Source organism: Coregonus lavaretus, assembly GCF_964263955.1.
Source record: "Coregonus lavaretus genome assembly, chromosome: 5".
Lineage (NCBI taxonomy): Eukaryota > Metazoa > Chordata > Actinopteri > Salmoniformes > Salmonidae > Coregonus > Coregonus lavaretus.
This window is the reverse complement of record NC_139992.1, coordinates 66,179,327-66,207,104: the sequence shown is the minus strand read 5'-3', so window position 1 is coordinate 66,207,104 and position 27,778 is coordinate 66,179,327. Positions and strand designations below refer to the sequence as shown.

The 27,778-nt window shown below is 43.9% G+C and overlaps 1 protein-coding gene across 1 annotated transcript; it reads left to right on the top strand.

Moving 5' to 3' along the window:
- ifih1 (interferon induced with helicase C domain 1) lies at positions 1 to 27,778 on the top strand. Its single transcript, XM_084162771.1, has 16 exons — positions 1 to 639; positions 14,412 to 14,586; positions 14,818 to 15,018; positions 15,582 to 15,653; positions 18,032 to 18,246; positions 19,267 to 19,477; positions 20,561 to 20,778; positions 21,934 to 22,035; positions 22,177 to 22,300; positions 23,879 to 24,094; positions 24,205 to 24,461; positions 24,698 to 24,847; positions 25,128 to 25,289; positions 25,449 to 25,642; positions 25,886 to 25,979; positions 26,550 to 27,778. The coding sequence occupies exons 1-16, from the start codon at positions 208 to 210 to the stop codon at positions 26,742 to 26,744; spliced, it is 3,018 nt and encodes a 1,005-aa protein (XP_084018897.1). The 5' UTR covers positions 1 to 207; the 3' UTR covers positions 26,745 to 27,778.

Here is a 27,778-nt window from a genome sequence, read left to right as displayed (position 1 = left end):
GTGGCTGTGGTAACTAGTGGAATCCAGACTGCAGAGGGAGAACTGAAACTGAAACTGGTTGCATTTCCTGAGAATAGAATCTCGGTTGACGCATGTTGATTTAACTATTTGCACTACAGTTAGCCTACTCCTCCGTGTGCTTGTCTACGGTACTCAGGACTTTGAAGTGACCAAGTATTTCGTGTATATCTCTGATCAACCTGATCGATGGCCTCTAACGCCGCCAACATCAGTCTGATTGAGGACTTCAGACCTAGGCTACGGAAACTCATTGAAGTCGAGTATGTGCTGGATCTCCTGAATTTCTTAGACAATGACCACAAGGACTTGATCCGAACTAAGGCGAGAAAGGAGAGCAATCTAAAGGCAGTGGATCTACTTATTGATACAATCATCAGGATCCGGCCACATCCGGACGGTTGGTTCAGGGAGTTTGTGGATGCACTGTCAGCTGGGGGTTGTAAACATGCGGCCATCTACGTGGAGGATAGCCCGCCAAGTCCTTCTCTGGAGGCAGAGAATGACTACTGCGTCAGACTTATTGAACTTCTGTCTCCAAGTCTTTTGGGGATGAAGACTACTGATGTTTGCTTGGCCTGTTTTACTAGAGAAATTCTCACCAAAGAGGACCGTGAAATTGTAAGTAATTGTATGTGTGTAGACTGTATGAGCCATATGGGATCTTGTCCATAGCCTAAACTCTTATTAAATCAGATTATTGATGATGACCTAAATGCACGAGAAGTGTGCAATTTCGGCTGGCAATCGGGGCGTTCCTGCACGGTAATATTCTGGATTTCCCCTGATTGTCTGTGCGATTAAAATGTGGGTCAAAAGGGAAATAACAGTATTATGTGAGTTTTTAACTAGCTACCCAGCCAGGTCGTTCAAGATTGACGTCGAACTTGGACGTATATCGATGTCCTGAGAATGTCTGGAAATGCCTTCAAAACTGGCCACTAGGGTTTTGCTAGAGTTGAAAGAGAGCGACCCAGCTCTATGTATTTTACTGGTTTGTGACTCTCTGACACCGCCCAGGTTAGAGGGGAATAAATCAGCCCAAGAGTTAACACACACAGGAACTTTAATCACACACAGGAGAAGATGAACATGGTTATGTTCTTGGGTATGTAAATGGTTATATACATGGGTATGGTTCTGTAATGGACAGAAACAGAGATATAATAAATATGCTATACAGGAGATAAATACACTGGCCTAAATAGATATTTGAAAAGTACGATATAATGGGATAGAACAACAAGGACTGTATCTAATAATAACCATAGTAACACCCGATTAATTACTAGCATGGCAATAGCATATTAAGAATAATGGCAAGGATTATACAAATGGTAGGCTATTGCACAGCAACACATAAGAGCAAGGACACATCATTGCAGACAATATCAGTAGTAACATAATAATAATAGGAATGAGAACTACATAGAATACTGCTACTCTACATACTGCAATGATAACAAGAGCGAACCCAACTTACTTTGTAGTCACACATTCCATGCACATATGTCCACTCATAGACTAGATTAACATCATTCAAGTATGGGCAATATTTACTCCCTTGAAGAGCTTCGGTCAGGTTGGCTAGCCAATCAGGGCCTAGAGAGACTGCATGGCTAGAGCGTGCACAGGGGTGAGACACTTGGCTATTGTACAATTGGCTGAAGCCATGAGCTGGAGGAGATACTGATCTCTTATGTGAGGTGGAGAAAGGGTGAGGATTGGTGAGAGTCAGACAGCACTGCTCCAGCCACACATAAACAACAACACACACAAGTGCCCTTGGCAGGGGGGTTCTGTAGTGGTGTGGGTGGGGGTGGTGGATGGACATAATCCCTTGGCTCTGGATCAGAAGGTGAATTTAATGTTATAACCCTATCCCAAACCCATATCTTCACCATTCAGAATGAGTGCCTAAATGGAATGTTTTAACCCTGTCCCAAACCTTGACCCTTACCTTAACCATTCGGAATGAGGGCCTAAACTTATCCCTTAACTTTGAAATTTGACTTTGGAGAAATGGAACGATACAGAGCAACAATCCCATGACTCTGGATCAGAAGGTTTCATGTTCGATCCCAGTCGTGGACACTGGTTTTAATTTTTATATTGGAACCCTACCCTATTTGACCTTTGGAGAATTTGAATGATACAGAGCAGCAGGAGCAACAAAAACACGTAGAAATGTGGCTTTTGGAGAATGTGGATGAAAGTCTAATTCTGCAGTGAGACCTTGTTGAGCTACCGGTGTCACCCCCGCCGCCTGCCTGCTGTGTACCGGAGTCCTTCTAGAGATAACTATCTAGCTAGCTAGCACACAGTGTCCTTCGCTCCCACCTGCCCTCGCCGCCATTAACAGAACTGCGGGAAAACAGTGCCTACAGGCAGGGGGCGAAGGACACTGTCTACCGGTGTCCTATCTATCGTTAGCTAGATAGATACCTATCCCACCTGCTGTGTACCGGTCCTAGCTAACTAGCTAGCTAGCACCCAGTATCCTTTCCTAACACCTGCCCTCGCCGTCGTTAACAGTACTGCGGGAAAACAGTGCCTGACAGGCAGGGGCGAAGGACACTGTCTACCGTTGTCCTAGCTAGCTACCGTTGTCGCAACTGTCGCCCCGTCTCTTCTTCTGTAGGCGGTTGGCATCCAACGTTATGGTCCATTACCACTACATACCAGAGCACCCTGTCTCCCGCCTGTGTACCGGAGTCCTAGCTTAAAAATGGACCAATAGACGTATAAAGAGGGTTTCCTGAAGGTTAAATCCATATGAATTCAATCACTTTTTGACAGCATCCCTTTTGAAACTTTCCATTCATGTTTGCCCATGGAAGAAGTGGTTAGAAAGTGACTTTTTGAACATGAATGCCAAAACATTCAGGAGATCGAGGTCCTCAAAGTTGACCCATTTTGGATACCCAACCATACCATGAGACATCCATGTCTTCATCACTGTAAAATAATAAACGTTTGAGTTTGATATCAAGAGCATTATGTGTCTCAACCAATGGCGGGCACAACACAAAAACTTCAGATGTAAAATACGGTCTAAGCTACAACATATGTGAATCAGAAAAAAATATTGAGTTTACGCATTTTTCGATAAGTGACATTTAACAGTAAAACATTTTTTTTCAAGGAATTATAAAACAGTTTGACAACCCTCTTTGTAAGCTTTTAAATTATATATAAATCTCAAAGGATTATCTTTTCCAGTGATGAAGACATTGATGTCTCATGGTATGGTGGGGTATTCAAAATAGGTCAACTTTGAGCACCTTTATCTCTCAAATGTTTTGTCATTCAAGTCCAAAATGTCAATTTCTTAGCACTTCTACAATGGGCAAATACAGTGCCTTCAGAAAGTATTCACAACCCTTGACTTTTTCCACATTTTGTTGTGTTACAAATTGGGATTAAAATGGATTTAATTGTTTCAACGATCTACACCAAATACTATGTAATGTCTAAGTAGAAGAGATATATATATACACTGCTCAAAAAAATTAAGGGAACACTAAAATAACACATGCTAGATCTGAATGAATGAAATAATCTTATTAAATACTTTTTTCTTTACATAGTTGAATGTGCTGACAACAAAATCACACAAAAATTATCAATGGAAATCATTATCAACCCATGGAGGTCTGGATTTCAAAATTAAAGTGGAAAACCACACTACAGGCTGATCCAACTTTGATGTAATGTCCTTAAAACAAGTCAAAATGAGGCTCAGTAGTGTGTGTGGCCTCCACGTGCCTGTATGACCTCCCTACAACACCTGGGCATGCTCCTGATGAGGTGGCGGATGGTCTCCTGAGGTATCTCCTCCCAGACCTGGACTAAAGCATCCGCCAACTCCTGGACAGTCTATGGTGCAACGTGGCGTTGGTGGATGGAGCGAGACATGATGTCCCAGATGTGCTCAATTGGATTCAGGTCTGGGGAACGGGCGGGCCAGTCCATAGCATCAATGCCTTCCTCTTGCAGGAACTGCTGACACACTCCAGCCACATGAGGTCTAGCATTGTCTTGCATTAGGAGGAACCCAGGGCCAACCGCACCAGCATATGGTCTCACAAGGGGTCTGAGGATCTCATCTCGGTACCTAATGGCAGTCAGGCTACCTCTGGCAAGCACATGGAGGGCTGTGCGGCCCACCAAAGAAATGCCACCCCACACCATGACTGACCCACCGCCAAACCAGTCATGCTGGAGGATGTTGCAGGCAGCAGAACGCTCTCCACGGCGTCTCCAGACTGTCACGTCTGTCATGTGCTCAGTGTGAACCTGCTTTCATCTGTGAAGAGCACAGGGCGCCAGTGGCGAATTTGCCAATCTTGGTGTTCTCTGGCAAATGCCAAACGTCCTGCACGGTGTTGGGCTGTAAGCACAACCCCCACCTGTGGATGTCGGGCCCTCATACCACCCTCATGGAGTCTGTTTCTGACCGTTTGAGCAGACACATGCACATTTGTGGCCTGCTGGAGGTCATTTTGCAGGGCTCTGGCAGTGCTCCTCCTGCTCCTCCTTGCACAAAGGCGGAGGTAGCAGTCCTGCTGCTGGGTTGTTGCCCTCCTACAGCCTCCTCCATGTCTCCTGATGTACTGGCCTGTCTCCTGGTAGCGCCTCCATGCTCTGGACACTACGCTGACAGACACAGCAAACCTTCTTGCCACAGCTCTCATTGATGTGCCATCCTGGATGAGCTGCACTACCTGAGCCACTTGTGTGGGTTGTAGACTCCGTCTCATGCTACCACTAGAGTGAAAGCACCGCCACCATTCAAAAGTGACCAAAACATCAGCCAGGAAGCATAGGAACTGAGAAGTGGTCTGTGGTCACCACCTGCAAAACCAGTCCTTTATTGGGGGTGTCTTGCTAATTGCCTATAATTTCCACCTGTTGTCTATGCCATTTGCACAACAGCATGTGCAATTTATTGTCAATCAGTGTTGCTTCCTAAGTGGACAGTTTGATTTCACAGAAGTGTGATTGACTTGGAGTTACATTGTGTTGTTTAAGTGTTCCCTTTATTTTTTTGAGCAGTGTATATACACAGTCGTATGAAAAAGTTTGGGCACCCCTGACAATTTCCATGATTTCCATTTATAAATAATTGGGTGTTTGGATCAGCAATTTCATTTGCTGATCCAAACATTTCATTTTGATCTATCAAATAACTGATGGACACAGTAGTGAAATGAGGTTTATTGGATTAACAGAAAATGTGCTATATGCATCAAAATGAAATTAGACAGGTGCAAAATTTGGGCACCCCAACAGAAAAATCACATCAATATTTAGTAGAGCCTCCTTTTGCTAAAATAACAGCCCCTAGACGCTTCCTATAGCCTCTAATGAGTGTCTGGATTCTGGATGAAGGTATTTTGGACCATTCCTCCTTACAAAACATCTCCAGTTCAGTTAGGTTTGATGGTTGCCGAGCATGGACAGCCCGCTTCAAATCATCCCACAGATTCTCAATGATATTCAGGTCTGGGGACTGGGATGGCCATTCCAGAACATTGTACTTGTTCCTCTGCATAAATGCCCAGGTAGATTTTGAGCAGTGTTTTGGGTCGTTGTCTTGTTGAAATATCCAGGTGGTCTGTGGGCTGTTTTTGACCGTTCTCACCATCCTTCGCCTTTGCCTCTCCAATATTCTACTTGGCCTGCCACTTCTGGCCTTAACAAGAACTGTGCCTGTGGTCTTCCATTTCCTCACTATGTTCCTCACGGTGGACACTGACAGCTTACATCTCTGTGATAGCTTTTTGTAGCCTTCCCCTAAACCATAATGTTGAACAATCTTTGTTTTCAGGTCATTTGAGAGTTGTTTTGAGGCCCCCATGTTGCCACTCTTCAGAGGAGAGTCAAAGAGAACAACAACTTGCAATTGGCCACCTTAAATACCTTTTCTCATGATTGGATGCACTTGTCTATGAAGTTCAAGGCTTAATGAGCTCACCAAACCATTTGTGTGTTCCAATTAATCAGTGCTATGTAGTTACAGGTATTCAAATCAACAGAATGACAAGGGTGCCCAAATTTTTGCATAGCCTATTTTTCACATCTGATTTAATTTAATACAACTTAATATTGCTACACTAAAAATCTTTGTCTGGACAATACCCCAGTACTCAGCTTTTATTAGAAAATGAATGGCATGCCACTGTGATCATTTTTCTGTGACGACAGAGTAAATTATTATGCAGCCTCAGAGGGGTGCCCAAACTTTTTCATACGACTGTATATAAAGTGCTGTTAAAAAGTATTTGCCTCCTTTCTAATTTTCTCTACTTTTGCATATTTGTGATACTGAATGTTATCAGATCTTCAACCAAAACCTAATATTAGATAAAGGGAACATAAGTGAACAAATAACACAACAATTACATATTTATTTCATTTATTTCAGAAACAAAGTTATGCAACACCCAATTCCCCTGTGTGAAAAAGTAATTGCCCCCTTACACTCAATTACTGGTTGTGCCACCTTTAGCTGCAATGACTCCAACCAAATGCTTCCTGTAGTTGTTGATCTGTCTCTCACGTCGCTGTGGAGGAATTTTGGCCCACTCTTCCATGCAGAACTGCTTTAACTCAGTGACGTATGGGTTTTCAAGCATGAACTGCTCGTTTCAAGTCCTGCCACAACATCTCAATTGGGATTAGGTCTGGACTTTGACTAGGCCATTCCAAGACTTGATTGTGTGTTTTGGATCATTGTCTTGCTGCATGACCCAGCTGCGCTTCAGCTTCAGCTCACAGACGGATGGTCTGACATTCTCCTGTAGAATTCTCTGATACAGAGCAGAATTCATGTTTCCTTCTATTAAGGCAAGTCGTCCAGGTCCTGAGGCAGCAAAGCATCCCCAAACCATCACACCATCACCACCATGCTTGACCTTTGGTATGATGTTCTTACTGTGGAATGCAGAGTTTGGTTTTCGCCAGACATAATGGGACCCATCTCGTCCAAAAAGTTGACTCAAGTTTGCCAAAAAGCACCTGAATGATCATCAAGACTCTTGGAAGAACGTTCTATGTACAGATGATTCAAAAGTATAATTTCTTTGGACGACATGGTTCCAGTAATGTCCAGTAATGTCAGACCATCCGTCTGTGTGCTGAAGCTGAAGCGCAGCTGGGTCATGCAGCAAGACAATGATCCAAAACACACAATCAAGTCTACATGAAAATTGCTAAAAAGCAACAAATTGGAAGTTTTGGAATGGCCTAGTCAAAGTCCAGACCTAATCCCAATTGAGATGTTGTGGCAGGACTTGAAACGAGCAGTTCATGCTTGAAAACCCACACGTCACTGAGTTAAAGCAGTTCTGCATGGAAGAGTGGGCCAAAATTCCTCCACAGCGACGTGAGAGACTGATCAACAACTACAGGAAGCATTTGATTGGAGTCATTGCAGCTAAAGGTGGCACAACCAGTTATTGAGTGTAAGGAGGCAATTACTTTTTCACACAGGGGAATTGGGTGTTGCATAATTTTGTTTATGAAATAAATATGTAATTGTTGTGTTATTTGTTCACTTATGTTCCCTTTATCTAATATTAGGTTTTGGTTGAAGATCTGATAACATTCAGTATCACAAATATGCAAAAGTAGAGAAAATTAGAAAGGGGGCAAATACTTTTTCACAGCACTGTGTATATATATATATATATATATCTCAGCAAAAAAAGAAACGTCCTCTCACTGTCAACTGCGTTTATTTTCAGCAAACTTAACATGTGTAAATATTTGTATGAACATAACAAGATTCAACAACTGAGACATACACTGAACAAGTTCCACAGACATGTGACTAACAGAAATTGAACATTGAACAAAGGGGGGGTCAAAATCAAAAGTAACAGTCAGTATCTGGTGTGGCCACCAGCTGCATTAAGTACTGCAGTGCATCTCCTCCTCATGGACTGCACCAGATTTGCCAGTTCTTGCTGTGAGATGTTACCCCACTCTTCCACCAAGGCAACTGCAAGTTCCCAGACATTTCTGGGGGGAATGGCCCTAGCCCTCACCCTCCGATCCAACAGGTCCCAGACATGCTCAATGGGATTGAGATCCGGGCTCTTCGCTGGCCATGGCAGAACACTGACATTCCTGTCTTGCAGGAAGTCACGCACAGAATGAGCAGTATGGCTGGTGGCATTGTCATGCTGGAGGGTCATGTCAGGATGAGCCTGCAGGAAGGGTACCACATGAGGGAGGAGGATGTCTTCCCTGTAACGCACAGCGTTGAGATTGCCTGCAATGACAACAAGCTCAGTCCGATGATGCTGTGTGACACCGCCCCAGATCATGACAGACCCTCCACCTCCAAATCGATCCCGCTCCAGAGTATAGGCCTCGGTGTAACGCTCATTCCTTCGACGATAAACGCGAATCCGACCATCACCCCTGGTGAGACAAAACCGCGACTCGTCAGCAACGGTGGGTTTGTGCTCATAGGCAACGTTGTTGCCAGTGATGTCTGGTGAGCACCTACCTTACAACAGGCCTACAAGCCCTCAGTCCAGCCTCTCTCAGCCTATTGCGGACAGTCTGAGCACTGATGGAGGGATTGTGCGTTCCTGGTGTAACTCAGGCAGTTGTTGTTACAATCCTGTACCTGTCCCGCAGGTGTGATGTTCGGATGTACCGATCCTGTGCAGGTGTTGTTACACGTGGTCTGCCACTGCGAGGACGATCAGCTGTCCGTCCTGTCTCCCTGTAGGGCTGTCTTAGGCGTCTCACAGTACGGACATTGCAATTTATTTCCCTGGCCACATCTGCAGTCCTCATGCCTCCTTGCAGCATGCCTAAGGCACGTTCACGCAGATGAGCAGGGACCCTGGGCATCTTTCTTTTGGTGTTTTTCAGAGTCAGTAGAAAGGCCTCTTTAGTGTCCTAAGTTTTCATAACTGTGACCTTAATTGCCTACCGTCTGTAAGCTGTTAGTGTCTTGCCATAGATTTTCAAGCTGATTTTAAGTCAAAACTGTAACTAGGCCACTTGGGAACATTCAATGTCATCTTGGTAAGTAAATCCAGTGTATATTTGGCCTTGAGTTTTAGGTTATTGTCCTGCTGAAAGGTGAATTTGTCTCGCAGTGTCTGTTGGAAAGCTGACTGAAGCAGGTTTTCCTCTAGGACTTTGCCTATGCTACATTTTTTGCTCTATTCCGTATCTTTTTATCCTAAAAACTCCCTAGTCCTTGCCGATGACGATCATATCCATAACATGATGCGGCCACCACCATGCTTGATTATATGAAGAGTGGTACTCAGGGATGTGTTGGATTTGCCCCAAACATAATGCTTTGTATTCATGACAAAAGTTCATTTCTTTGCCAATTTTTTGGCAGTATTACTTTAGTGCCTTATTGCAAACTGTCACGATCGCCAATAAAGTAGGACCAAAGCGCAGCGTTGGGAGTGAACATGATGACTTTAATGTTGAAATAACGACAAAACAAAACACGATCCGTAACGTCCTCAGTACACCGACTGAACATAGAACAAAAACCCACAACCACAAGGTGAACACAGACATATAAATATGGCTCCCAATCAGAGATAGCGAGCCGACAGCTGACACTCGTTACCTCCGATTGGGAGTCACTGACCAAACATAGAACGCGAACACCTAGACACTACCCACAGTACACAACACACGGAAATCTACACACCCTGACTAAACACAAAAAGTCCTAGAACCAGAGTGTGACAGTACCCCCCCCCAAAGACGCGGACTGCGACCGCGCCTAACTACAAGCAAACAGGGGAGGGCTGGGTGGGCATTCCTCCTCGGCGGCGGCTCCGGCTCTGGCGGATCCCGGCTGGACGGCTCTGGCGGATCCCGGCTGGACGGCTCTGGCGGATCCCGGCTGGACGGCTCTGGCGGATCCCGGCTGGACGGCTCTGGCGGATCCTGGCTGGAAGGCTCTGGCGGATCCCGGCTGGAAGGCTCTGGCGGATCCCGGCTGGACGGCTCTGGCGGATCCCGGCTGGACGGCTCTGGCGGATCCTGGCTGGACGGCTCTGGCGGATCCTGGCTGGACGGCTCTGGCGGATCCTGGCTGGACGGCTCATGGCTGGCTGACGGATCTGGCTGCTCATGGCTGGCTGACGGATCTGGCTGCTCATGGCAGGCGGAAGGCTCTGGCTGATCCCGTCTGGCGGAAGGCTCTGGCTGATCCCGTCTGGCGGAAGGCTCTGGCTGATCCGGTCTGACGGAAGGCTCTGGCTGCTCCTGTCTGGCGGAAGGCTCTGGCTGATCCTGTCTGGCGGAAGGCTCTGGCTGATCCTGTCTGGCGGAAGGCTCTGGCTGATCCTGTCTGGCGGAAGGCTCTGGCTGATCCTGTCTGGCGGAGAGCTCTAGCGGCTCCGGTCTGGCGGACGGCTCTGAAGGCTCATGGCAGACGGGCGGCTTTGCAGGCTCAGTACAGACGGGCAGTTCAGACGGCGTTGGGCAGACGGACAGTTCAGACGGCGTTGGGCAGACGGGCAGTTCAGGCGCCGTTGGGCAGACGGGCAGTTCAGACGGCGTTGGGCAGACGGACAGTTCAGGCCCCGTTGGGCAGACGGCAGACTCCGGCCGTCTGAGGCGCACCGTAGGCCTGGTGCGTGGTGCCGGAACTGGAGGTACCGGGCTGAGGACACGCATCTCAGGGCTAGTGCGGGGAGAAGCAACAGGGCATGCTTGGCCCTGGGGACGCACCGTAGGCCTGATGCGTGGTGCCGGAACTGGAGGTACCGGGCTGAGGACACGCATCTCAGGGCTAGTGCGGGGAGAAGCAACAGGGCATGCTTGGCCCTGGGGACGCACCGTAGGCCTAGTGCGGAGAGCAGGAACAGGCCGGGCTGGGCTGGCGACGCGCACCGTATCTCTGGTGCGAGAGGCCGGAACAGGCCGGGCCGGGCTGGCGAAGCGCACCGTATCCCTGGTGCGTGGAGTAGGAACAGGCCGGGCTGGGCTGGCGACGCGCACCGTATCCCTGGTGCGAGTGGCCGGAACAGGCCGGGCCGGGCTGGCGAAGCGCACCGTATCCCTGGTGCGTGGAGTAGGAACAGGCCGGGCTGAGCTGGCGACGCGCACCGTATCCCTGGTGCGAGTGGCCGGAACAGGCCGGGCCGGGCTGGCGAAGCGCACCGTATCCCTGGTGCGAGTGGCCGGAACAGGCCGGGCTGGGCTGGCGACGCGCACCGTAGGCTTCGTATGAGGCTCAGGAACAGGCCGGGCTGGGCTGGCGACGCGCACCGTACACTTAGTGCGAGGGGCCGGAACAGGCCGTACCGTACTGGGGACACACACTACTGGCTGTACCTCGGGATTAGGAACGGGCCGGACCGGACTGGATACACACCTCAGTCTCTCACGCCGTGCCTCTACATCTCCTTTCCCTACTTTGGCCAGTGACCCCCTTAACCTGGTAGCCTCCTGAATCCGTCCCTTCTCTGCCTCCGTCAGCCCCCTTAACCTGGTAGCCTTCTGAATCTGCCTTGTGGCAGCCTCCTGCTGCTCAGTCGCCCAAGCCATGTGCCCCCCCCCAAAAACTTTTTGGGGTTGCCTCTCGTCCTTCCGACGATGGCCCTGCCGATGCCGTTGCTCCTCTCGCCGTCGCCTCTCCACCGTCTCGTTCCATGGTCGGCGATCCATACCATCCAGGATCTCCTCCCAAGTCCAGGACCCTTTACCGTCCAACAGTTCCATCCATGTCCAGACCCTTTGTTCCTGGACGCGCTGCTTGGTCCCTTTATGGTGGGTTTTTCTGTCACGATCGCCAATAAAGTAGGACCAAAGCGCAGCGTTGGGAGTGAACATGATGACTTTAATGTTGAAATAACGACAAAACAAAACACGATCCGTAACGTCCTCAGTACACCGACTGAACATAGAACAAAAACCCACAACCACAAGGTGAACACAGACATATAAATATGGCTCCCAATCAGAGATAGCGAGCCGACAGCTGACACTCGTTACCTCCGATTGGGAGTCACTGACCAAACATAGAACGCGAACACCTAGACACTACCCACAGTACACAACACACGGAAATCTACACACCCTGACTAAACACAAAAAGTCCTAGAACCAGAGTGTGACACAAACATGATTCATATTTTGGAATATTTCGGTTCAGACTTCCTTCTTTTCACTCTGTCATTTAGGTTAGTATTGTGGAGTAACTACAATATTGTTGATCCATCCTCACAGCCATTAAACTTTGTAACTGTTTTAAAATCACTATTGGCCTCATGGTGAATTCCCTGAGCTGTTTCCTTCCTCTCCGGCAACTGAGTTAGGAAGGACGCCTGTATCTTTGTAGTGACTGGGTGTATTGATACACCATACAAAGCTTAATTAATAACTTCACCATGCTCAAAGGGATATTCGTTGTCTGCTTTTTTTATTTACCCATCTACCAATAGGTGCCCTTCATTGTGAGGCATTGGAAAACCTCCCTGGTCTTTGTGGTTGAATCTGTGCTTGAAATTCACTACTCGACTGAGGGACCTTATAGAAAATTGAATGTGTGGGGAACAGAGATGGGGTAATCGTTCAAAAATCATGTTAAACACTAACTTATTATGTGACTTGATAAGGAAATGTTTACTCCTGGACGTTTTTAGGCTTGCCATAACAAAGGGGTTGAATACTTATTGACTAAAGACATTTCAGCTTTAAATGTTTTATTAATTTATACATAAAAACATATTATTGTGTGTAGATCAGTGGCACAAAGTCTCAATTTAATCCATTTTAAATTCAGGCAGTAACACCATTTCTGGGGGGGGGGGAAGTCAAGGGGTGTCAATACTTTCTGAAGGCACTGTATGTATGGAAGGTTTCATTCAAATAAAAAGGGGTGCTGTAAAAAAGTGATTGATTTCAAATGGTTTTATCCCACATGCAGGAACGCAATTGCGCCCTTCTCGGTACACAGGTGGGAGGCGGGGGTGCTCCAGTACAGTAATGCACCAGGACGGTAATGCACCGTAACGTTGGATGCCAACCGCCGATAAACGCCACAGAAGAAAAGGCGGGGGCGACAACGCCACTAGCTAGCTAGAACTCCAGTACACAGCAGGCGGGAGAGGTAGCTAGCTAACGATAGCTAGGACACCGGTAGACACAGTGTCCTTCGCCCCCGCCTGTCAAGCACTGTTTTCCCACAGTTCTGTTAACAAAGCTGAGGGCAGGTGTTCGGCAGACGAGAGGAAAGGGTACTGTGTGCTAGCTAGCTAGTTAGCTAGCTAGAACTCCGGAGCACAGCAGGCGGGATAGATAGCTAGCTAGCTAACGATAGCTAGGACACAGGTAGACCGTGTCCTTCACCCCCACCTGTCGGGCACTGTTTTCCTGCAGTTCTGTTAACAACGGCGAGGGCAGGCGGGAGCGAAGGACACTGTGCTAGCTAGCTAGGAGGACTCCGGTACACAGCTAGCTAGGTAACCGGTAGACAGTGTCCTCGCCTCCAAAAAACTCAGAAAAACTTTTGACCCACATTTTAATTGTGTAGACAATCAGGGAAAATCATTTTTGAGCGTGGTATGATCGTCGGTGCCAGGCGTGCCGGTTCCAGTATCTCAGAAACATCCGGCCTTCTGGGCTTTTGACTCACAACAGTGTCTAGGGTTTACAGAGAATGGTGTGACAAACAAAAAACATCCGTTCAGCGGCAGTCCTGTGGGCGAAAACAGCTAGTTTATGAGAGGTCGAAGGAGAATGGCAAAAATCGTGCAAGAATACATGCGGGCCACAAACAGACAAATAATGGCGCAGTGTACAACAGTGGTGTACAGAACGGCATCTCTGAATGCACAACTCGTCGGTCCTTGTCACGGATGGGCTATTGCAGCAGACAACCACACCGGGATCCACTCCTATCAGCTAAAAACAAGAAGAAGTGGCTCCAGTGGGCACGCGATCACCAACACTGGAGAGTTGAGGAGTGGAAAAAGATTGCCTGATCCGACGAATCCCAGTTCCTGTTGCGTCATGCTGATGGCAGAGTCAGGATTTGGCTGAAGCAGCACGAGTCCATAGCCCCATCCTGCCTAGTGTCAACGGTACAGGCTGGGGGCGGTGGTGTAATGGTGTGGGGAATGTTTTCTTGGCACACGTTACTTCCCTTGATACCAATTGAGTAATGTTTTAATGCCCCGAAGAATTCTGGCTGTTCTGGAGGTAAAGGGGGGTCCATCCCGGTACTAGATGGGTGTACCTAATAAACTGGCCATTTAGTGTATTAATGTGATACATCTCTGGACCAGATGAGGGCAGACTATTGCCACTAACTGTACTGCAGCTATTGATGTGAGTACATAACTCTCACATTAGCCTATATTTAACCCATTCTATTTCTGTTCTAGATATTAGCTGAATGTCAAAACCGAGGAAATATGAGTGGTGCTCGTGAACTTCTCAGGAGAATCGTGAGATTCCCGCCAGGATGGTTCTCCATCTTCTTGAAGGCATTACAGGACACTGAACACCCTGACCTGTTTAAAGAACTGACAGGGGAGACACCTGGTGATAACCTGATAGGTAAGGATTCATAGATTGCCCATATATTGCCTTCATGCTAGCCTAAACCATGCTCCTTTGAACTTGAATAGATGTTGTGAGGAATAGTAGCTTTGAATAAGTTGTAAATATTGACTAGCCTATCCCTGTCTTTTTCTCATCATTATATAATTTATAACATGATCAATACCCCAGATATGATGGTATGATGAGGGTGGTTGGTCTTTGAAATGTTCTGCTTCCTCATTCTAGAGCCAGTGGTGGGTGTGAGTGATGAGCCAGGTGTCCTGATGGATGTGAATGACGCTCCAGGGAATGTGGACCACATGGTGGAGGAGGGGGGGCCTGTAGAAGCAGCAGAGAACTCTGTTCTCCCAGAGCAGGAGACACTGGACAGCAGTGTGACCAGCATGCATCTGGATGAACCTTCAGAGGCTGCCCCAGAAACTGCAGGTGCAATATAACAGAGTCATACCCTTTCACTGACCTTTATAGCCTTGATCATGAGAGTCAAGGTTGTAGTACTGGGCCTTTTGTTCATAAAGCGTCTCATAGTAGGAGTGCTGATCTAGGGTCAGTTTTGCATTTTAGATTATAATGAATGGACACTGGGGGGGACCTGTTCATAGAGTGGCTTTTTATTGTCACCAGCACAAGGTGCACCTGTTTAATAATCATGCTGTTTAATCAGATTCTTGATATGCCACATCTGTCAGCTGGATGGATTATCTTGGTAAAGGAGAAATGCTCACTAACAGGGATGTACACAAATTTGTGAACAAAATTAGAGACCAATAAGCTTTTTGTGCGAATGGAACATTTCTGGGATCTTTTATTTCAGCTCATGAAACATGGGACCATCACTTTACATGTTGCATTTATATTTTCTTCAGTATAAAATCTGTGTAAACAAATGTTAAGCCATTAAACTGAAAATAACACATTGAGATGGATGACTAACTTTTGAAAATGATTAACATGTCAGTTGTGTAAATAATTATTGTTTGATTTTTTAGACCTATACAGTGGCACAGAAGAACAAGTGGAAAACGGGCAACCTGAAAATAGCTTGAATCTCTCAATGTCAGGTAATGTTTAATTTACCTTGTTTTCCTGTTCTGTTTCATATGTAGGATTTTGGGGAAAATAGCTCAACCCCTAATCATTCTTTGAACAAAAGTTAGATACTGTATCTGACATGACCTTAGAAAATAATGCAGTTGGATTACATGTTAGATTCATAGCAGAGGCTCTTTTTAAAACAGTTTGAAGTGTTGCTAGTCAACAGTCAATCACAAATATAGTCCTACTGAACTCCACCTTGTACAAAATGGGGAACCATCAAAGTCACACTTGAAGGGGAGTTCTAAGCCACCCCTCACTATAGTCTGCAGTCCGCAGCTCTGGATTAAGTTAGCATTAATCTTGAAATGATAATGGTGGAATCAGTTGAACACTTTTGGGAATGAGTGATTAAATGCAGGAAATATGTAGGAGAGGGAGCTTGCAAAGCTTGCTCAAAGGAAGGCCAAATGTGCAATGGAATCCAGTCTGCTGTTCCCTTCATACGTTTACCTCAAGTTCTTCACTCAGTCAAGTTTCCTGAAAAGTTGTTTCTTCTCAACCTGCTGTGATGTTAGTCTTATATTGCATCATGTCCTCATAACATTCTTTGAAAGCTCTCTTCATTGTTTTATGGATTTAAAACATTCCATAATATCTTTCAGGACCATCTATTGAATTTCAAAACCAGGTGTTGCGCTGATGAATAAAATAATTCAGATCACTAAAAATAATGAGATGAATTTGTAATTATAGTCAAGTTTAAATAAGCATTGTTGCTCGTATTTTAGTTAACATTTTGAATATGATAGAATGAAAGGAACTTTCAATTGGTTTTCCATTTGGAGGAGAATCCATAGTTTGGGTAAGAGAGAAATGGAATGAGAGACAAGTTTGAATGGAAGAGTTCCTAGAGCCTATACTATTTGGCTCATTTGGCTCATGTGTATCATGACAAGCCACACAAGTTAAAAGAGGACGGAGCATAGCCAAAGATCCCAATTGCAAACACATGCTATTTAGACTCCGTATAGGGACTAAACGAAGAGTTGGATGTTGTTACATGGTTATGATTCAGTAATATGAAATAGCATTTTTCCAAACAAAAAATGATTACTTTCTCCTCAAAACTGAATTTAGTAAAGTAAATTCCCAACACAACTCTGCAAGCATCAGGTCAAATAGAAGTGGTGTTTCATTTCACTTTCATCATCACATTTGTTTAGTAATATGACCTGTCATTGCTTTGTCTACATAGATAGGTCTTGGTTTTCCAGGAAGACTCTCCTTTCTTGTTCATATCAGGAAGAGGCTTGAATGTATGTTAGACAGCGATGCCTTGGGTTCATAATCTTTCACACGCTTGAAATCAATTTAAGTATGAAGGAACATGCCCTTTTAAAGGCAACACTTTTACTTTTCTCACCTCACATAAAAAAGGTGACTGATTAGTTCACTTTAATAGGCTTTTTTAAATCAGCCAATTGATATTTATGCCATGAATCCGCCAGAAGGGGTCTGTGACATCATGATGATGTCAGGTGAGCTAACAAGAGGACACAGCCAGGTGAAGCGTAACACACCGATGCGGACAGCTCCTGTCACTCAAACCAGCCTCTGATGACACCACAGTGTGTCTGTTGCATCGCCTTGATTTTGAGTTACTCTCAATCTTGCTTACATTACTCTGCTATCAAGACCGTGAGTCACCATATTCAGCTACATGTTGGGGATTTTTTATTTATTTAGCTACTCTGGAAGTTGGGCAGAATGCCTGATGTGAGCAGATCCAATACATATGGGGTTATGGTGCGTTTCCATAAACCAGTGGTATGTGTGCTCTGCTGCTTAAAGAAGACATTGGGAGTACTTAATTAAAATACAGTATATTGCATTCTGCTTTCTCTATCAGACAGAAAAACAGTGTGTGTGGGATTCATATCTTATTGACATGATATTAACCATGACTAATAGAGGAATTTCCTCTAATAAGTCTGGGATTTACTGACCAGGAGACCACAATGTTCACTGTCTATTTCCTATTGAGTTTAGGACACCATATCTCTCCATCTCCATAGTTTTGTGTTGCAAGAGTCCAATTTAATAATGTTACTTCAGACAAGACTGAGACCTCTAACATACAATGTATGAGTAGGGAGATTAAAACGTTTTCCATGTAGTTATACACTGAGTATACAAAACATTAAGCACACCTGCTCTTTCCATAACATAGACTGACCAGGTGAATTCAGGTGAAACCTATGATCCCTTATTGATGTCACTTGTTAAATCCACTTCAATCAATGTAGGTGAAGGGAAGTACACGGGTTAAAGAAGGATTTTCATGGTGCTGATGTGGACAATAGTTTTGATCTGAACCTCTCTCCTCTGCTCTACTCTACAGGCTGCGCTGCTGCTGAAAGCCCCCCAAAAGCTGACATTGTTCTTCGAGATTATCAGATGGCCGTGGCCAGGCCCGCCTTGGAGGGAAAAAACATCATCATATGCCTCCCAACAGGAAGTGGTAAAACCAGAGTTGCTGTCTATATTACCAAAGAACATCTGGACAGCAGGGGGAAAGAGGGCCGACCAGGGAAAGTGGTTGTCTTGGTTAACAAGGTACTCCAGTTTCCCATGTAATGTCCTGTGCACACAACCTGTCTGTACTGTATGTGTGTGTATTGTAACATACTGTAGCTTATAGAGATCACAAAGAAAGCTGCTAGCAAAGTACAGTACAGTACTGGGCATGACACAGTTAGTCTCTCTGCTCTCCACAAATAATTATGTTAAGAGTAATAAAATACACCACTTTACAACATTTCAGTTTGGAACAGACATTCCCATGCATTTTTTCTATATTGGACAAACCATTGTCATATCACATCTAGCACGGTTCACATGTAGGGTAAAACCTATTTTCTTCTCTATATAAAGGGTTGCATATAAACAGTGCTTGGACTTAAATAGGTGCCAGTACTCATTTTGGGTGCCGGTACTGTTTATATTTAGGTGCAGGAGCTCCACAATACTTTTGAGGTGCAGGAGCTCAAGCAGTAGAAGAATGTAGGTGCCGGTACTCCGCTCCGGTGAGCTCCTGCCCAAGTCAAGCACTGTATATAAACAATGCACATCCCTACAAGTATGACTGTGTTATGAAGTTACTTTTGAAGTTACTTAGTGTTCTTTTTCTCAGCATATAAAAAATACATCCCGACCCAATTTGAGAAATTAATTCAATAAAACCCACCACATGATATGCATCTTCATTGAAGTAGAAATAACCTTTCTAGTGCTGTTTTTGGCAGGAAAGTGAGTGTTTTCCTCCGAGTACCTTCCCAAACTAAAAACCACTAAATATACCATCTTGTTGCACACGTTATCGTAACACACGGCCAATTTAAAACCCTCCGTCAAACAAACTCCACCACTTCAGTGTTATCAGTCTAGTCTGAACAATATTTCTTATTAACTCTGTTCATAAGTAGTTTTACTTTCAAACATAAACTGTGCATATGCACCAGCTAAGTACATACTGACAGTGAGAAATACAGTATAGCATTCTTTTTAGAGGCAGACCCTCACATATTGAATGTGAATAATCTCTAGTCTTTGTAATAATGATATGTTCTCCTTCAGGTGCCCCTGGTAGAGCAGCACTACTCCACAGAGTTCTGGAAGTTCCTTAAAAACAAATACAGAGTTGAGAGGGTCAGTGGGGACTCCCAGCTCAAAATCTCCTTCACAGAGATTGTCCAGAAAAACGATATCATCATCTGTACAGCCCAGATTCTGGAGAACTACTTGGAAAGGGCTCACAGTGGAGATGACGATGGGATTAAACTTTCAGGTTTGACATCATTTTCTTGAATTTAGTTGCCTAATTACTACATCTGGGATGGGAGTAAAGGTAATGGGAAACATATCTACAGATAGCTAGGCATGTTTATGCAAATGTTCGACTGTGGGTTTTATCTCCACCTTATTCCAAAGTCAGTTTGTTGCCCACAGCTATGGACGCTAGCGGGGTTTGGAATTGGAATTGAAAGTAAACTGACTTTGGACTCATTCTGAGTGCGTTTCCTCTGAGAATTCATTTGACAGGTTCTTGTCAGTCAGTTGCTTCCGGCTCTCCTGCCTGCTCTTGCTGGCACTCGCCAGTCCAAGGTGGAATATCCCTCAGTGTAACATATGCTGTTTGTTGAAATGCCTCGAGGGTTAGGTTTTTTCTGGTGCTTTCCAGGCCACACGTCTGTTCAAGCCATCAGTGTGTGGCTGATCAAATTCACATGAGAGCCTCTGTCACTGCATCAGACTGAATGTTCCACTTCAGACTCTTATACCCTCTGGGGAAGGGATTTGTAGCACTCCTATTTAAAGTTGTATTTGTGAATGTTCATACCTCATCACACTCTAGCGACATAGCAGTCATGCAGTGTGGTGGAAACTGCATCATAGACTTCCTAGAAAAGTGGTGGTTAGTCTGGGAGGGCCTCAGACACAGAGGCAGACCAGGGAGGGTGTAATTTGTGGGTGTCAATAAGCCACTTGTATATTTACAGCACTAGCATTATGGGAGATAAAACAAAGGAGATTTTGAATACAGGTAGTAAAGCTAGAGCAAACTATTGTTCCTAGGAACCCTACAGCAATGTAACCAGACCCACGGCACAATGTAATGGGAAAATCAGGAGACAAAGTGACCAGCAGACCAAGCTGGCCTCGGCAGAGGCTTTTCTACAGTCTGAGGGTCAGACGGTTATAGATTGTTGAATGAGTAATAGCAGGAATGTTTATGATTTGAAATATACACCAGATGTCTCCTATATGCATTATATGACACGTTCTTATGTTAAACCAATATATTTAATTTGTCTTTCTGTTAACTTCAACAATCGCATGAGTGTATTTGCTCCTTATTTCTGTTGTGTAGATTTGTCACTGATTGTGATCGATGAGTGCCACCACACACAGAAGGGAGGAGTCTACAACCACATCATGATCCGCTACCTGAAGCAGAAGCACAAGAACGCCAAGTTAAAGAAAGAGCAGAAGGATACGGTGGCCATCCCACAGATCCTAGGCTTGACCGCCTCACCTGGCGTCGGGGGAGCCAAGAAAATTGAGAAAGCCGAGGAGCACATTCTACGAGTAAATAACATGCACTACTAGGCTACATCTCTCCTTCTTTCTCATTCTCTCTCTCTAGACACACACCCTCATCATTCTCATTCTTGCCTTCCCTCTGTTCATTAAACAATTTCCTCCCTCCCTGTCAAGCACTTTGTCCTTCCCTCATTCAGTTGGTACTCTGCTCAGTGCTCACCCCTGCTCAGCCAAGCTGTTTCCAATGTTCCACATGGCCTCCGCACTCCAGGCAGCCGTAAACCTCACCATGCCTCTTTTAACCATGCCTACTTTCTTTCACCACACAGGAAAATATTGGAAACAGCTTTTGGTTTGAACTCTACAGGTCACACTGAAGTGGTGACGCAAAATAGTTGTTATTGTTGTTTTATTTTAATATACTTAGTGGTGTAAAGTACTTAAGTAAAAATACTTTAAAGTACTACTTAGGTCGTTTTTTGGGGTATCTGTACATTACTTTACTATTTATATTTTTGACAACTTTTCCTTTTACTCCACTACATTCCTAAAGAAGATAATGTACTTTTTACTCCATACATTTTCCCTGACAGCCAAAAGTATTCGTTACATTTCGAATGCTTAGCAGGACAGGAAAATGGTCCAATTCATGCACTTATTAAGAGAACATCCCTGGTCATCCCTACTACCTCTGATCTGGCAGACTCTCTAAACACAAGTGCTTCGTTTGTAAATGGTGTCTGAGTGCTGGAGTGTGCCCCTGGCTATCCGTAAATACATTTTTTTTAAACGAGCAAATCGTGCCGTCTGGTTTGCTAATATAAGGAATGTGAAATGATTTATACTTTTACTTTTGATACTTAAGTATATCTTATCAATTACATTTACTTTTTGATACTTAAGTATATTTAAAACCAAATACTTTTAGACTTTAACTCAAGTAGTATTTTACTGGGTGACTTTAACTTTTACTTGAGTCATTTTCTACTAAGGTTTCTTTACTTTTACTCAAGTATGACAATTGGGTACTTTTTCCACCACTGAATATACTGTGTGATTGATTAATAGAGCACTACTTTGGAAGTATTGCATTGCTAAGCATTGTGACTGATCTTTATTACAGATGTAGATGGTTTCTAATAAATGTATTTGTTTTTATGTTTTTGCTCATTCCTTCAACTCATGTTCTGTCTTTTGTAGATCTGTGCAAACTTGGACGCATACAAAATAATGACGGGGAACCTTGGGGAAAACAAAAAAGAACCGCACAAAAAAATTGACACTGCTGAAGAGAGAAAGGAGGTACTCTTTTAAAAAATTCCCAGTAGAAAGAGAAGTATACATATTATTTCATGAAAATCCACATAATCCTGAGTTTTTTAAGTGTGTAACAGTGCAGACTTATATTTATGTACTTACATCTGTATAATTATCTCTTGTCAGGATCCCTTTGGCGATGTTATCAAAGGAATCATGACTGCCATCCACATCCATGCTGAACTGAACCCTACCTGCGACCTAGGCACACAGAATTATGAGCAGTGGGTGGTCCAGAAAGAACAAAATGGTGAGGGAACACATTTATTTTCATGTTCTTTTGTACTGGAGGGCTACTGATAAGAGGCGCAATCTAAATATTTTTTAACCATTCTTCATACCAAGTGTCATAGCTGAATAAATAGACACCCTGTCATACCCCAAAAGTATACTAAACAAAAATATAAATGTAAAGTGTTGGTCCGAATTTTCATGAGCTGAAATAAAAAATCTAAGACATTTTCCAGATGCACAAAAAGCATTTTTTTCTCGAATTTTGTGCACATTTGTTTACATCCCTGCTAGTGAGCATTTCTCAGATGCCAAGATAATCCATCCACCTAACAGGTGTGGCATATCAAGAAGCTGATCATTACACAGCATGATCATTACACAGGTGCACCTTGTGCTGTGGACAATAAAAGGTCACTAAAATGTGCAGTTTTGTCACATAACACAATGTCACAGATGTCTCAAGTTGAGGGAGCATGCAATTGGCATGCTGACTGCAGGAATGTCCACCAGAGCTGTTGCCAGAGAATTCAATGTTCATTTCTCTACCATAAGCCACCTCCAACGTCGTTTTAGAGAATTTGGCAGTACGTCCAACCAACCTCACAACCACCGACCACGTGTAACAACGCCAGTCCAGGACCTCCCCAGCTGGCTTCTTCACCTGCGGGATCATCTGAGACCAGCCACCCGGACAGCTGATGAAACTGTGGGTTTGTACAACCGAAGGATTTCTGCACAAACTGTCAAAAACCGTTTCAGGGAAGCTCATCTGCGTGCTCGTCATCCTCACCAGGGTCTTGACCTGACTGCAGTTCTGCGTCGCAACCGACTTCAGTGGACAAATGCTCACCTTCGATGGCCACTGGCACGCTGGAGAAGTGTGCTCTTCACGGATGAATCCTGCTTTCAACTGTACCGGGCAGATGGCAGACAGCATGTATGGCGTCGTGTGGGCGAACGATTTGCTGATGTCAACTTTGTGAACAGAGTGCCCATGGTGGCAGTGGGGTTATGGTATGGGCAGGCATAAGCTACGGACAACGAACACAATTGCATTTTATCGATGGCTATTTGAATGCACAGAGGGAGGTCGGAGACCTGGCTGTGTGGTGCCAGGATAACAACCTCTCCCTCAACGTGATCAAGACAAAGGAGATGATTGTGGACTACAGGAAAACATTAGCATGTTTGGGATGCTCTGGATCGGTGTGTACAACAGCGTGTTCCAGTTCCCAAAACTCCAGTAACTTCGCACAGCCATTGAAGAGGAATGCGACAACATTCCACGGGCCACAATCATCAGCCTGATCAACTCTATGCAAAGGAGATGTGTTGCGCTGCATGAGGCAAATGGTGGTCACACCAGATAATGACTGGTTTTCTGATCCACGCCCTTTTCTAAGGTATCTGTGACCAACAGATGCATGTCTGTATTCCCAGTCATGTGAAATCCATAGATTAGGGCCTAATGAATTTATTTCAACTGACTGATTTCCTTATATGAACTGTAACTCAGTAAAATCTTTGAAATTGTTGCGTTTTATATTTTTGTTCAGTGTACATTCCTAAGCGATTTATCTATGTTTTCCTACAGCTGCAAAAGAGGAGAATCAAAAAGTGCGAGTTTGTGCTGAGCATCTACGGCAGTACAACGAGGCTCTGTACCTAGGCAAAACCATCCGCATGTGGGATGCCTTTAGCTTCCTGGACAAATACTTTGACGAGGAGCTGAAGAAGAAAGTGGCCCCAGAGGACGAGGAGGCCATCATTAAGACCGAAACAGAAATATTCCTTTTCACACTCTTTAAAGGTAGCTTACTGTACATCTAATGTTTTTAGTACATTGTAATGTAGCCCTACATATATATCTGGGAGTTTAACTATTTTTCACTGCTTTCTTCAAAATCTACTTTCTTGCAGATAGCAAAGTGAAACTGCAGGAGTTGGCTAAGCTTCCGCAGTATGAAAATAATAGCCTATCTATGCTGAGAACCAAAATCCTGCAAGAGTTTACAACTAGAGAAAAGGCTAGAGGGATCATTTTCACAAAGACCCGTCGCAGTGCCATCGCATTAGCTCAATGGGTTCAGGAGAACTCCAAGTTCGAGGAAGTCGGAGTAAAAGCTTGCCATGTGATTGGAGGAGGAGGCCAGAGTGTAGTGAAACCAATGACTGCTGTGAGGGCACTTTTTCCCCATTTTACAAAGGCTGGCTGCTAGACAAGTCTGCTTTTTTACTTAAATAGATTACTTTGAAAACATTTACTGTTAAAATGTACTTAAGTGGATGATTGTAGTATTACATCAAAGTGGTTCATCTTTGTTTGACTAATGCACACCGTCATACATCCTCTGCTGTGAAAAAGTTGTGCTTGTATTCAATAATTTATTTTGACCACATTTGTGTTTTTCAGGCAGAACAAAGGGATGTTTTGAACAAGTTTCAGCATGCGGAGATCAACTTGCTGATTGCAACAACAGTGGCTGAAGAGGGTCTGGACATAGCAGCATGTAACTTTGTGATACGATATGAGCTTGTGACCAATGAGATCGCTATGATTCAGGTCAGTGATTTAAAGGTTAACTGGCTTTGCCAAAAACATGTCATTATTAGTCAATATCCACGGTGTCATTATTAACTAAGAACTATGAACTTAGATTCTGTATTGTCTGCTAACTCTTCGGCATGCGCCACATGAGATTTTCAAATAAATAGTATTCACTGGTTAGCAGACAATGTATTCACTGTATAACTCAAACCGCATTATCATACTGTTAGCATGACTTCAAGCGCTCACTGCCATGGTTTAATGAGAACATGTTCATTGTGTTTGTGTCTTGTAGGCCCGAGGCAGAGGCAGAGCTGAGGACAGTAGTTACACCTTAGTGGCGGGGGAGGGTTCTGGGGTTGCTGAACGAGAGAGTGTCAATGAGTACCGTGAGAAGATGATGAGCAAAGCTATCGATAAAGTCAAGAAATTAGATCAAGAGGAATATGAGAAGAGAGTAAGTCTCCTCTCAACTCTTAACTGCCAGCTTGATATTAAATGAAATGTTTTCCTGCAATTGAGAAAAATTTTTTAAAGATTTGATTTGATTTCTTAAACCTAGTTGAGTAATGTCAAAAAAGTATATACTAATTGCGTTTTAATTGTTTGTTGCTAGATTAAGGAATTCCAGATTCAGGCGATCATGGAGGAAAGAGTGCGAACAACCAAGAAGAAGCAGAAAGGAATGAAAAAGGAGAGCCCGTCCAAAGTGAAGTTCAGCTGTAGAAGCTGCAACAAACCAGTCTGCTCTGGGGAAGATGTCGAAATCATTGAAAACATGCACAGAGTCAACGTGACACCCCAATTTAAGTATGTTCTGTTGCAAACAGCTGTCCTCTTGTCAAAGTAACCCAACCTGTGCAAGTTTGTAGCCTAATTGACAGTACACAGTTGTTGGTAAAGATGTGTTGTCATACACACATTCTAGCATTAGAAAACTAAAAGATATACCCCAAACCTATATTCACATTTAAAATGCTTGCCTTGAGTCCGCATACAGCCCCTCAACCACAGATTTAAGTTATGAAACAATGTCTGATTTCTCTTTTGCAGGGAACTTTTCATTCAAAGAGAAAACACCTCACTTGTTCAGAGGCTACTGGATTACGAGACCAATGGTTTCATAGCATGCAAAGACTGTGGACAGGTAGGCCTATGTCCTGTCCTAATTCTGTAAAGAGAGAAAGATGTTGGTGTTGACCTATAATAGACAACATTTGACGTTAAAGTCTGAAAGGTACTTGCTCATCTAGCAAGTAAGGAGTTTTTTTGGTTGCCTGAAGATTATGATCACTTGCCTGAACATGTAAATTTGCTTTTTACATGAGGAGAGACATATCATTTATTACCTACCTTTCACCTACACATAGCAGAGGAATCAGAAAGATCAGTACTGGAATTCTTTATATTTTGGTTATCAGTAAAAGATTCTCAGAGCAGGCTCAACTTGCCCGACTGCCATAAATGCCATGAATTGTCTATTTTTCACTTAAACAATTGGGAGAAACCCAAATGATCCGTTTTAGGCTACTAGAATTATTTCTGTTTGGTTGTTTTCAGAGAAGGCCTGACTGCATAGTTAATTTGCCCCAGGCAATAGGGCAACCCTTAATGTCAATCCCTGAATAGATATTCAAACAGTTCAATCTATATCTACTGGAAGTGCATGTTACAAAGCTAATGCCAATTGTCCACTCACATCGATTTCATCCTGCAGAGATGGGGTTCAATGATGCTCTACCGTGGAATCGAGTGTCCTTGTCTTCACGTCAAGAACTTCCTGGTGACGTATGATGAAAAGAGGAAGAACATCAACAAGTGGAACGAGCTGGGTATCCAGTTACCTGCCTTTGACTATGCTGAACATGCTCGATCTGTGGCCGAAAGCTCAGAAGATGAAGAATCAATGTAATAATATGGTAACTACAAGAATTGCTGGCGAATAGTAAGAATCAAAACAAATGCATGCGTCTCCCTGTATCTGTGGTAGTTGGATTTAATAAATCAGCCTTACATTTTCACTGGAAATTACACATGCAAGCTTTTAACTAAATGACTTTGCTTTTATCTTTTTAATTGTGAAAAGGGTTATTGATGCAGTATGATATGGGGGTTTCAGGTGTCTTTTTTTAGTTTTAAGAAGTTGCTGATTTTAATTAAATGAATCATTGTATTAAATGTATTGACAATGACTATCAGTAAATGTTGAATCAAATGAATAATGTGCTTGTATGATTGAAAAAAAGGATCATGGAGAAAATATGACATTTATTTATAACTATGTGCCCTAGATATCTCCATGCTTAATCACTGACGTGGGAAAACTGGTTTAGCAGGAAGAGAGATTACTAGTTGAATATGCTGTGCAAACATTTTATTTTCTCCATTTTCTTTTTCTTTAAAAACATTTCTAATCTGTGCTCCTAGATGAGCTGTTATTGTGTCAGACACCGTAATTTGCTTCCATCAGTAACAATGAAGGTAGACACTGCATACATCATGAATGGATCAAACTAAAGATGATATTGCACTTCTTGACACACTTCCTCTCCCTTGGGATCCGCTGGTGTTTTCCCGGACCCTATGGTACTTTCTTACTACAGTGCACCTGTCAGCACACATGTTCATGTTAGATCTGACATACTGTAGATGGGTGTTTTTTTTGTGCACTTTCTGTAAATTCACTTATTTCTGGTGTGACCTGTCCAGGGGTATGGTGATGTGTTGGCATGGCTACTGTGATTCGATAGTTCAGGGAGTAATCAAAGGAGAGAATATGAGAGCTTGCCTTATAGATTGTACCAATAACTTTGCCACAAGGTAACTTTTTTTCTTCATTGTTTTGTTTAATCCTAAATGCATAGCTTTCTAAATATTTCCAGAATACAATTCCTGCCATGTGTAAAGTGAATGAGGAGACAATAAATTGAGCAGACAATTTGCTTC

What these genes read in the sequence shown, in the direction of transcription:
- ifih1 (XM_084162771.1), top strand. Translation starts at nt 208, where the DNA reads ATGGCCTCTAACGCCGCCAACATCAGTCTGATTGAGGACTTCAGACCT. An exon ending in GGCTGCCCCAGAAACTGCAG is followed by an intron (nt 15,019 to 15,581) that starts GTGCAATATAAC and finishes TTGATTTTTTAG; the next exon opens with ACCTATACAGTGGCACAGAA. An exon ending in AACGTGACACCCCAATTTAA is followed by an intron (nt 25,643 to 25,885) that starts GTATGTTCTGTT and finishes TCTCTTTTGCAG; the next exon opens with GGAACTTTTCATTCAAAGAG.